The 12861-nt window shown below is 45.7% G+C and overlaps 1 protein-coding gene across 6 annotated transcripts in view; it reads left to right on the forward strand.

Annotated features, from left to right (window-relative positions):
• LOC146964100 (AT-rich interactive domain-containing protein 1B-like) overlaps positions 1-12861 on the forward strand; it is a 207650-nt gene that overhangs the window by 20389 nt on the left and 174400 nt on the right. For 4 of the 6 annotated variants that reach the window (XM_085767919.1, XM_085767920.1, XM_085767923.1 and 1 more), the window contains exon 1: positions 5258-6864. The exons of 1 other annotated variant lie outside the window; for it this stretch is intronic. In XM_085767919.1, coding sequence (XP_085624045.1) covers positions 5569-6864 — 1296 coding nt within the window. In that variant the 5' untranslated portion in view covers positions 5258-5568. Of the gene's footprint in view, positions 1-5255; positions 6865-12861 lie in introns of those variants that run through there. One more of the 6 variants, XM_085767922.1, reaches the window with a different exon arrangement.

Here is a 12861-nt window from a genome sequence, read left to right on the forward strand (position 1 = left end):
GCATGCATTGAAACTGAAGACCCCCCTCCTCCTTTTTAAAGAGCTTGAAAACAGTGGGGAAAAAAACATGTAGAGTCCAATTCTGTTACTAATAAGCCACTAATAAAGCACAAATCTTCTGTTTTGTTTCTTTTCTGATCAACACTTTTCATTATTCATAATTCTCTTGTTTTGATTACCGTCCCTAACGCACAGCGTGCCGAACCTGAGGAAATTAATAGGCAGCATTCTCCAAACTCTTCCTCCTCTCCTCCGGAACTGACACAAATTGGTGAAATATCACTTTGATCATGCCTCCTGAACAACAAACAAAACACAAACCTAATTAGCCTAATTCAAAATCGTTCCAAATGCCTCTGTTTGTTATGAAAGCCTTCCTTCTGAGTGCTGTTGTTAAAGATAAAACTAAGTTGGACAAGCATCAGGGTTTTACCTCTGTGTATTTGCTCATGCGTGCACACTGTATGCGTGTTTGAGGGCCGTTGGTCAACTAAGAAAATGAGTCCCCTAATGTGCCAGGTGACCTTTGACCCCACCGTTGACAGTACACTAGTCGGTTTCTCCACGTGTGCCAGAAAGGAAAGCAAAGCTAACTCGCTGTAAACAGACTCCTATGTCTATGTTGCTCGTCCCATCTGGGTGTGTCAAGTTGCAGGGGACTGAGAAAGCTATTTAATGTATTTGTACCATAGTTTCTATAAACGCGGTTAAAAGAAAATGGTGTAGGATCTCCAACAATACGTACTGTAAATTGGTTAAATGTTGATATGACTTGGTTTATAATTTGCGCATCTTATTGAGTTTTTATTGTAGTCTCAATGATCACACCAGCAGAGTTTCTTACGAAGTCATGAATATGCTAAGTCCACCATGAAATAAGCAAAAAGTACTCATCTGTGGATTTCGGTGCTTCTAATTTGCTGTAAAAGTTGACGCATCGCATCAGCGTCTGTTTGCCAGTAGGGATTTTTTTTTTTTTCTCCAAGGGCAGCAATGCACCAAAGCTATACAGCATTTGAAGTGTTCACTTACTGCAAGCAGCATGAAGTCTACCTTGCAATGCTAGCGGATTAGCTCACGTTGCCTCGCTAACATATGCAATGACTGCCGGCGAGCTCTTCCCCATTAGGTTGGCACATCAAAGGCGGCGGGAGAAGTTCTTCACAGGCAGTTAAAAGTGGGCTCAGTGTGGATCTTGTAAATACCGTCTTTGAGTCTGTGCCTCTCGGGGGACACTTCACACACTCCTCCAGTCAGTCGATGGGAGGGAGGGGAGCAGTGACTGGGGGGGACAGGGTGGGTATGGGGTAGGAGAAGGGTGGAGGTGGTGGTGGTGGTGGTGGGGATTTCTGAGCCCACTCCCCTGTCACCATCACGATAGGATCTGCGTGGATGAAGAAAATCACTCTCCTCTCCTTTTCCCCCTCCACGTCTGCATCTCGCTCTCATCGTCTTCCTCCCCTTCACACTTCACATGATAGCTGACAGTGAAAGTAGAGCATGGCTGTTTTCCGTTTTTCTTTTGAGTCATGTTTTTCATAACACATAAATAGAGCATGCGGCGTCCTGGGAATTCTGTGATTCTGTGTTTCAGTATACAGGCGGACACAATAGCATCCACTCTTCTCAAGTGTTGTTGAAAACATTTTATCCATCATAGCCGTTTGTAGGGCTCTGGTGAGGCCCTCGAGTCCTCAAGGAGCAGACAGGAATAAGAGATGTGTTTTATTACCAGCCACACCAACACACACACACACACACACACACACACACACACACACACACACACACACACACACACACACACACACATATAGACAGACACACACATATGCTCCCAAGCCCATCTTTGCCTGGTATTGCAGACTGATCAATGCAAATGCTGTTATTTACCCAAGCCTGAAATGAAAAGACTATGGATCAATTTGATGCACTTCCATAGGGTGTTCTCACAATAGCTGGCTGGCTTTTTGTCTCAGCTAGACCCCCCCCCCCCCCACCTCCTCCTCTCTCCATTTACTCCTTAGCCATCCACCCTTCATCTTTAACAAGACACCCCCCCCCCTCCACATCAACATCACTAATGCAAAATATGCTACCATGCTGCCTCTCACGTACACAAACCACCATGTATGCATTTTCCTCTCTGCACGCTCTTTTTTTCTGTCAAACACACCCACAGTGTGACACCGGGGCTGCATCCGTCTGAGCTGTGTGTGTGTGTGTGTGTGTATCTGGGTGTGCATGTGTGTGTTTTGGGCTGACCCACTTTCTGTGCTTGGCCAGGCTTGTGCTGCTGCTGCTGCTGCTGTCTGCTGTGCTGTGCTGTGCTGTTCTTTGCTGTGCTGCTAGGGGGAGATCCCTGCAGACTCCCCCCAGAACAGACTCCAGCTCTCCTCCTGACAGACACTCACCGTGGCATGTTATCCCCCTGCGGATTGGAGACCTCTGCCTCTCTGTCAGCGCTATGTATGTGTGTACGTGTGTGCATGTTTCAGATACACCTTGATGCAGATGCATGAACAAGTGCTCCCAAAAAACACACGCCGTGCACAGCCTCTAACAGCATCATTGCCAACATGCACACACACACATTCAAAGCACATACCATCCCAGATCTGTATATTTTTAATTCCATCCACCCTCCTCCGGCTCCTCCTCCTCTCTTCCCCGTGTTTGTCTGGAGTTATTGTTTCAATCTTGCTGCATCAGGGGGCCCCTGAAGGTTATAAATTAAACATAAATGCAAATGCGCTGAGCCATTGCCCTCCTCCACCTCCCTCCTCCCACACACACACACACACACACACACACCCATCCTCACCATTCAAACAGATCAGTGTGTCTGCGAATTAATAGGAGAACAGTGGGCTTTTTTTAATGAGCGAGAGAGGGAAATTAGAGTTGCAAAGCCACAGCGCGGCACACCCAGAGCTGCAGCCGAGGCAACGGCTTGAAAAGCCGGGCGCCATCATAGAATATGCTAATGCCCGAGGTCCCCTCACTGTCAGCCTTAGTGTTGCTCTAGATGAGATCAGAGCTGAGGCTTTGATCTGGGACGCTGATGGGAGCCAGAATCGTCATGTGCACAAAGTACAGAGAGCAGGAAGGGTGTGGATGAGGCTTGTTCTAATCAGAAAAGGTGCACGTAACCAGTGATGCTGACACTTAACACATAGAAATCCTTGATCATTTAAGGAGATATAGTTTTGCCTCTACTCACACACACACACACCAAGAGCAGCCCCTTTATGTCACCTGTACGTTTTCTCCATCACACACTCACAGGGGACGTAAATGTGATGTCTTAGGTTGTCTTCCAGATAAACGGCCATCTGGTCGTGGTGATGCTATAGGATGGGCCTGAGCGTATTGAATGCTGAGCACCACGGAGACTTGTAGTTGGAACATAACAGTGTTATAGCTTTTTATTCTCTGCCATATGGGCTCATAAAGACAAACAGCAAGGAAAGGTTTCTGGGGATGTCACTTGCTTTTACAGTATTTGCCTCCAACGACTGAGCTTTTATTTTGGAAAAACTGGATTGAGCCTCTTGCAATCGATTGTGTTATGTGGGGAGAAAAATCACCAATCTATACGATGACCTTTTCTTTTCATTCAGTTCTGTCCTACTTGAACGTGAAGTGTGTCTGCTTGTTTTTTTTATACATGTTTTTTTTTTTTTTAAAGCTCCAACTTGTACTGACACTGTATCTCCAGCAGGGGTCTTCCCATTGTCATGGACATGGCTTCATAGTGAATTATCCTCCACTTGTATTAGGCAGTGAACAGTACTTCATTGTTTTGAACATGTTTGACCTAAAGCAACAGTTTGGTGTGGAAAGAAGAAAAAGAAGGAAAAAAAACGAGATTATCACTGTGCCTCTGTACTCATCAACATTACCACAGCCCTCATTTCCTCTGCCATCAGCATCATCTTCCTCACATGTACCCCCACCACCACCACCAGTCATCATATCATGGCCATCCTCAGCACAACTCTCATCCCCAAATCCTTCTCTTCCCCTCCGCCCGCCTCCCCTCCCCTCCACCCCCTCTTTCATCCGCAGCTCCCTCTGTTGATCAAATGCATCTGATCTCATCAAAGCGGACCCTCTGCTCATTCAAGTCCCAACAGACACCCCGGCTTCTTTACTAAGCACTATTTTACATTCATGTTTGAATACCACTGATGGGAGAGCATATCTTGTAGACTTTGGTTTTGTGTGGTCCTACACTGCAGCCTGGGGTTGATCTTTCTTTTTTTTCTTCTTTTTTTTCCTTTTTTCATTTCATTGTCATTATCACTTCAGACAAGTTTGTCTCTGACAAATAAATCCAAGGGAGGAAATTAAAGAGTGTAGCCTTTTAAGACCCTAATGAAGACTGGCTTTAATATTCATATTGCATTCCTATGGAGACTTACAGTGAGTTCATACTGACCTAATTGTTATGAATGGCTTTTTTTTAATCTGCTCTCATAGTGAACTGTTCTAAAGAATATACTATAGTTTATAGTTTGATATATCTCCTTGGTATCCAGCTTAGTACAGGACTGCTGTGCTTCTTTGTTGTAGGGGAATATTATCCTCGTTCAGTCCGAAAAGAAGTGGTTGGTAGTGGATGGCATAGTGGGTGAACTGTGTGCTTACAGATATTACAACATTATAGCAGCTATAAAGTGTGATTACATTCTTATTCCGATGGCAACATTATTGCGCACAGCTTGTGGTTGCGTGTCCAACTCCTGTCAGAGCTGCAGAGAACTGGCTTGAGCCGAGGGACAGAGATGGTGGGAAGAGGGAAAATCAGATCTGGATAATTGCGTTGAAACTCGCTCGCGCAAAGTTAACATCTTGTGGTGCGTTTATTTGAAGGATCTGTGCGCAGCAGAGGAGCAGCGCCCGTGCGTAATTTGGAAATCACTCAAATTCTCCGTTTATTTGTGGTTTTTAAAAGAAATAAAATGCACCTTAAAGAGATTGGAAGGAGCCGGTCCTTGACTGTCTGACACGCAGTTACTGGAGAAAAAAAATCTTGACTTTATTATGAGAATGAGGAAATGTGTGTCATGTTAAAATGCTGCCACATGAGTGTGTGTTTTTTATTGTAAACCCAAGCTGCAAATCATCGTAAAAAAGGTTCAGAAACAACATGCAGTGTGCGTTATGGCTCGCTACTCCAGTCCGGATTTTCCATGTGAGGCACGCCGGAGCCCTGGAGGTGGATAAGCTGGTAGAGCCCGCTCTCTCTCATGCCATGCTGGGCCACAAGGGCTCCGGGAGACGCTGCTACATATTACCGAGAACCGGGATGGAGGAGAGGCGGAGGGGGGAAGAAAAAAAAGTTTCGTTTAAACCTGGCAGAGAAACTCTCAACATGAAGCCTCACTGACGCACCATTTCACCACCACAACAGCAACACCAGCGCTAGAACAAAGCTTGCTTTTCCACTGAATATATTTTTCACCACCCAGCTTGTGTTTTTTCCTCCTCTCTTGAATTATTTTGTGTGTGCACGGCTGGTCGGAGCTTGCTGTCACTGCGCGCTGAGATGTTGGAGTGACCATGGCTGCGCAAGTGGCATCGGCTCCGACCAGAACTAATAACAAAAATAAGAAATTATCCAGCGGTTTGGGTCCGGAGCTCAATTCGGGGAAATCCGGAGGAGGCGGAGGAGGAGGGACCGCGCAGCGAACTGGACCGATGCTGGGCGCCGGAGATGGGACTCTGAATAATGTAGACCATCACCGCCGAAACGAGCTCAACATGGTCCATTCAACTTCCACGACTCACAACGCTCCAGACGGCCACGACAAGGATGGGAATAACCTTACGTCCGCCTCGGCGTCGACTAATTCAACCACTTCCTCGATGGAAACGGGTTTGATCGCGAACCACAAGCTGAAATGTGTGGGGAGCGGAGATCCCCCTCAGTCCCAGCCGCTGCCTCAGCAGCAGCCGCCGCCGCAATTCGGCCAATTTGCGCCACATCAGCAGCGACAGATCCAAAGTAATAACACCGCCAATAACAACGGCCAGGGGCCCCGGGGGGACAGAGGTATGGATCACCAACACCACGGTGGGAAAGAGAACCTGTTGGGGGGGCACGGGGAGCCACAGCAGCAGCACATGCCAGGGAAAGGTGAGGGGGAGCTCACCTGTAAACCCGCGGAGAGGATGACGAGCACCAGGTACGAACACGCGAACTTGGGGCCAACTAGTAACAACTCAGAGTTTAATAACAACTATTACACTCCGAGGCCCTGTTATGAGCAACATGGCGGACAGCAGCAACAAAGCAGTGGGATGGGGATAACGCACTCCTCGGCGCACAACAGCATGGAGAACTCCCACGAAGCGGGGTTCCACAACAGCCAGTACAACCAGTACCCGGCGGCGTACCGGGCGGGCTACGGCGGCGGGGCCTACGGGATGATGGGCCCCTCCGGATGCCGGCAACCTGGGAACATGATGATGGGCAGCAACTCCTCAACAAGCCACGGCAAGCCTCCACTGGGAGGCGGTCCGGGTGGCTTCCAGAGGTTCCCGGGACAGAGTCAGCAGCAGCAGCAGCAGCAGCAGCAACAACAGCAGCAGCAGCAGCAGCAGCAGCATCCCTCAGGGGCCACCCCGACCCTCAACCAGCTGCTGACCTCCCCCAGCCCGATGATGCGGGGTTATGGTGGTGCCTATCAAGACTACAGTGGACCCACGGCGCAACAGCAAGCCGGTTTGGGCCTGGGGAAAGACGTGGGGCCCCAGTATGGAGCCGCCTCGGCTCACGTCTGGGGGGGACAGCAGAGGAACCACCCTCACTCCATGAGCCCGGGCAACGGAGGACAAGGCCTCGGCAGGACGCAGGTGAGTTCTGGGAACTTCAGCCAGGAGCATCAGTGAACTTGAGGTTCCCAGCGCTGCTGTCACTGTGTGTGTGCGTGCGTGTATTTGCTGTGTTTACCTCGGACAAGGTCCAGTAGTTGGTAAGAGTATTAAGCCCATTAAAATAACGTGGGTTAATATTAAATCCTTTTTCCCATGTTGTTCACACAATCCTGACTTGTGTAAACGTGTTAAATAGTGAACCCACGCGAGTGTTAGTGTGGCAGAAAGAAGGAAGAAATATCACATGATTTATTATAAAAGCATCTTTAATGAGAGTGTTTTAATGAGCTTAAAATAACGATAAGGCTGTATCACAGGGTGTGTGTTTTGTTCCAGTGGTCACATCGCTGTAGTTGATACTTCAGTTGTGTTTTCTCCGTATTGTTTCAATTTTAGTTTTAGTTGAATAACAGTCATGCAGGGCAGCTTCACCTCTCTGCCGACGTGGTGTCAGACACGTTGCGAAACGCCCTGCTTAGAGGACGTGTTGTAGCCCATTCGAGGCGCTCGCGGAACAAAGTGAAATATTTCTACAGAAAACCCAGATGCATTCTCGTCAGAGACGATAACGCACTCTCGCATTTCCAATCTCCCGACTTGGACGGTTTGAAAAATGAAGCGCACACCGCGGCCGTGCAAAGACAGCACGTCCCCTCTCTGTGCGCTCCGTGTCGAGCCGGAGCGCTTCTGTGCGCCTCGTTTATTCCCATGCAGCTCTGCTTAAAATTTGAATAGTGGAGGTAAACTGGCTAAAAGCTCTCCTTACTCCTGGCTCACAGTTGACACCCAGTCTGCCATCTGATTGGCTCCCCGTGGCCCCGCTGGGCAGACTGCACTTTGGAAAAAAAAGAAAAAAAGAGGAGGATTCTTGCAGCGATCTTTGGCCATGGCGCTGTTGTGATACTGCATTCACGTCTTATGGGAATAGCTACTCCAGACTTGGAGGCCATCCAACGCAATAATTGAAGTTTTATGAAGGTTTAGGCTGCTCCTGATAATTATTCTCATAATTCTCCTCTCTGAACAGACGTACAAAAACACTGCAATGTCAGCTCCCAATGAAAAATAGATGATGTGTTTTCATGTAGAGTTAAATTAGAGATCTTAAATTACTTTTTATATGGTGATGTTGTCCAGTTATGTTTGTTCTATTTGATATAAATCCAGACTATTCACATTTTGTTAATACTATTAGGAAACTCTTTATGCTCCACCACAGGAAAAACTCACTTGTTTTCCCTGCAGCTCCCTTTTTCACAATTAATCACTGTTTATATAATAACCACTGAAGCTGACTCTTGATGATGGGCACCACTGCAGCTGGGGTTGAATGCCTTGCTAGAGGGCACTCAAGCTGCAACACTGGAGGAAAGGATGGAAGTGTTAGTAATTATTCAACCATTTCTCCTTCTGTGTTTTGGGGACTGCAATCAGGAGTCCCTGGGTGTCCCTGAACCCTGTGCTAAAACATTTCTCTAATAGCATCGATAGCGAGCAGCTCTGCAGCCAGGGGAGCCGGTTGCTGCGAGTTCAGAACTCTGAACCAAGACCTCATAGCGCGTCTCCATAAGAGCCATCATCATTCTGCAGTTGTTTTTGATGCACTATATTATGCACGCTGCTGGATGGCACATCTGGACGACTGGAGGGTACTAGGTGGTTGAGCATAGCGTATACTGTCTGCCTCTCACAAAACAAAAGCAGTTCATTAGTCTACATTGTTTCAATCAAAGGCAATTTGCGTTGGATGCTGGGGAAATGGAAGTGAATGTTTTAGCGTGGGAGGGTTTGCTGTGGTATTGATTGTGGCTAATTATGTGCTGATAAGATGGTCACCAGAAACCTACAGTAATCTCACTCTTTATTATAATAATTATTAGTGATTGTGTGTGTATTTGGTATGAAATATACATTTGTATCAAAGTCTTTTTAATGAATCATCAGTTAAAACATCCAGTTATTGGAGTCGTACTCGGAACTGTTCGTATTTCAGTAATTATTCTAACAAAACAGCCCCTTAAACAAATCGTACATTTAAGATTTAATGCTGCAAACCTTTGTGTTTTTTTCTTTTTTCAGTTCTCCACTTTAGGAGTAAGTGCATGTGCTTCTGTGTTTTTTCTCGACTCTACCAACATTTCAGCAGCAGTATGTTCACGCTACAAAAGCCCTATGTTTAATTCATATTTGGAGCAGCAGCACTGCTCTCCTGTGCACTGACAGGCTGTGTGAGAAAGGCAAGCAGTGTAGTGCATAATACTGCCTCCAAATTGGCCCCGTGATATGACTGCGCTTCACTTCAGAGTGCGTTTGGTCGGAGCACGCCTCTGTCACCTGTTGGCACAGTTTCCCCTCTTTCAAATTCAATTTCCCTCCCCACTGCCTCTCTTCAGGAGCAAGCTGTGAGCGAAACGAGTGCACCTCATTTACACCGCTGTCTCCCCCCCTCACGCTCACTTGTCTGGCCACTCACCAAAATGAAGACAGAGCCCCACCACTGTGTGTGTGTGTTTGTTTTGTTTTTTGTGTGTGTGTGTGTGCATACACATCAGAGATGACATGAGATATGTAGGTGTGTGTTGAATCTGCTCTCATCACAATGATTTTGTCCTAGTTTTCAAATTACCACCTCCAATTTGATTGAGGGGAAACAGAACAATATTCAGTGTTCAGTGTTTGTGACCTTCTGCCTGGATGTTTTTCTGCACTTCAGCTAATTCAGGCCGTTCCTACACTGTGTGTGTTTTACCTCCTCATGTACAACATGTACCTGTGGCAATAATCTGACAGCACATATAGTCTGAATGATTTATTTAAGTTTACATCATAAATCAAACATCATCCTATATGTGTAACAAGCATCCGCCTGTTATCCGCTAATCGGAACACACCCAACACACACACAGAACAATAAAAGTAATTAGTAGATAATAATGAGGGCCCAGCAAGTTGGAAATAGAGTGTTGTTGCTTAGATAATTACAGCGTCAACTCATTTAAAATCTGACCTAATAAAACAAAAATGAATGGATATCTCCCGTATAGTTTCTACTAATTCATCACTATTATGCTCAGTGTTTTGCCTTTGTTTTTTCAGAATTGGAATCAAAGCTCAGTGGTTCTACATATCAAAGACGAGACCCAATCCCATCCTTGGTAATGTGCTTACCTTGAAATGATCCCTGCTTTCGCAGTGCTCTCCAGTGCATACTGTTTACATTTCTCTCTTATGAATTATTAGTGTGATACGAACAAAGACTTTATAATGGGAGCTATGCATCAATGTCACATTGTATTATGCGGCTATCTCAGGGAGCCTTGTGCATAGTGATGGGCCTGACTGTGGCTGCTGGAATTTAATTTATGGTGCATGTTCTGCATCGGACAGACAGTCCATGGGGTCTGGTCAGGAAATGGGCATGCAGGTGTGTGTGTGTGTGTGTGTGTGTGTGTGTGTTTCCGGGCTTCTTTTTATTCTTGGTGTGTGTTTGAAAATGCGTGCTCATGTGTGTCCTTGAGTGTGTGTCCCTTCTCCCTGTGTCTCTGTTTGTGTGCGAGTGTGTACACAGGCAGGAGCCGGCTGAAGCCCCTTCGTCAGCACTAAGCAGTCCAACCCCCCCCCCCCGCCTCTCTCTCTCTGGCTCTCTGTCTCTCCCGCTCTCTGCCCCCTCCCGTTGCCCGTTTGTTTATGTTGTTTTGTTTACATCTCTGTCTTGGCCAGCCAGCGCAGTGCTGATTAGCAACACTAGAGCGAAATTTCAATTTACTCTGTTGCGTCCGATAAGGACCCCGTGCAGCGTTTTTCATCTTCCTTGGATGAAACACAGAGCCTGCTTAGGTAATTGGCAGGCACAGGTTATCCCTGGTCTGCATGTGGTTTCCACAAGATGTCATTTAATTCAAATTTAGAAAAAAAGAAGTAATAATGTAAATAAAATAAAAAAAGAATAAAAAAAAAATGATGCAAATGTCCAGCATCATCGGACATCTCATGTAGGCTAATAGGATAATTGTAGTTTTTCTGCTTGGCCCTATTGTGCACTCACAACATCCCCTGGAGTCAAAGGTTGATGTGTAAACGCCTTGAAGAAAGGATTTAATTACTGCACACAGGCGTTGATTTGGTGTCAGCTGTTTCTCTGCTCTGTCTTATCCAAAGTGTCGGTGTCAGGAGTTAGCAGAAAAATCAAAACCGAGGCAATTTTTGGGGGATGAAAGTTAATTGTCCATTTGGGAAAATGTGACTTTTCCGTGTGGGTGAGATGGTGCATTCGTTTGATTGTCATTTCAATTTAATTTCTCAACCTTACTCAGTCTGTGTCAGCAGAGGTGGAATCTATTGAGGATGACAATTTATAAAAACTAAAGCAACCAGCTTGCATTCTGGGATTTGTAGGATTTACCTTAAGTCATTTAGATGGAGATACACACAGCCTACAGATATAGCACCTAATGGCTATTTCCAAGAGTTTTTTTTCTTTTACCGTCATGAGTCTATTAAAAACAACAACAACAACAAAAGTCACAGCAAACTATTTGCAAATTGTTCAATCTCTCCTGTATCAGCCAAGTTAAACTGAATAAACAGGCTTCTCTGATTTCGTTCACAGTTCACACCAGCAAAAACAAAGTCCTTCAATAATTTAACAGTGCTGGGCATATTGGTGTTATTCTTAACTGCCAGCTTATAGAGAGTGTTTCATGTAGCCTGAACACTGAAACAAAGAAAAGCCCATGTCAGTATTACAGAAGTCATTTAATCACAAATAGTACATGCATACAAAGCCTTATATTTCTAGCAGATGTGTTGCTTTAGTCATTATTTTTCAACAAATGCATTTCCCTCAAAGTGTATCTTCAGTGGTATCTCTCCCTGTTTTTTGAATATAGATTTTATTGAAGATTAATTTGTTTCCATCTCAGGTCATGATTTGCCAAAACACACCTGCATAGAGACCTAGCTGCTGTCTGTCTGCGGTGTGAGCAGAGTATAGGAAGGTTAGAGATGTGGAAATGTAGGTGATATTTGAAGTGAGTCACATGGAGGGCTGCTGACTTCTCAGGAATGGGCCTGGCTGAGTTCACACAGAGAGAGAGAGAGAGAGAGAGAGAGAGAGGGGGGGGGAGGGAGGGACAGAAGAGAGAGAGAGAGATGGGGTGAGATGAGGAGAGAATATGAGGATCTGAACTCTGGCAAATGTCAATCTAGTTAAAATCCTCTCCCTTTGGATCTCACTTGTGAAGGATGCAAGGAAAGAGAAGTATTTGCCAGTTGTTGTCCCTACCCTCCCACCATCCTCAGCCCCCCCCAACACCCAACCACACACACACACGCACTTAAACACACTTGTATATTGGGTTTCCTCACTTACGAGTGTGTTTGTGTGTGGCTGGCAGAGCGCCAGAGCGCATGGCGGTGGGTGCTATGGTGATGCCCCAAACTTCCCCCCACCCCCCCACAGCCACCACCCTGACCTTCACATGGTAATTAGCCACGTGGAGCTGCTGAATGGAAGGACTCCCTCCTCCCCCCTCCATCCCAGAGGAGTGTGTCCTTTCTTTCTTTCTTTCTTTCTTTCTTTCTTTCTTTCTTTCTTTCTTTCTTTCTTTCTTTCTTTCTTTCTTTCTTTCTTTCTTTCTTTCTTTCTTTCTTTCTTTTCTTTTCTTTTCTTTTCTTTTCTTTCCTTTTCTTTTCTTAATACATAAATAAATGAAGAAATAACAAACAAATGTATGGCAGCTGCTATATTCTTAACTAAACAGATGGCTCTCTGTACATATTGTTTTCACTTTCGCAGCCATCTCTTTTTGTTTTTCTGTTTTCTTTTTAAATACAGTCTCTCCTCTTTCATCTGCCTCCGTGTCCCTGGCTCTCAGTAGCGAGCTAGGTCTCCCAAGGGATCAGCAGTCAGTTCAGAGGTATTTAGACAGCCAACATATCCTATTGAATATTTATGTGCTATACTGAACAGATCTG

The sequence above is a fragment of the Trachurus japonicus genome, chromosome 22 (assembly GCF_045865225.1).
Source record: "Trachurus japonicus isolate A0001 chromosome 22, Traja_1.0".
In the NCBI taxonomy this organism is placed as follows: domain Eukaryota; kingdom Metazoa; phylum Chordata; class Actinopteri; order Carangiformes; family Carangidae; genus Trachurus; species Trachurus japonicus.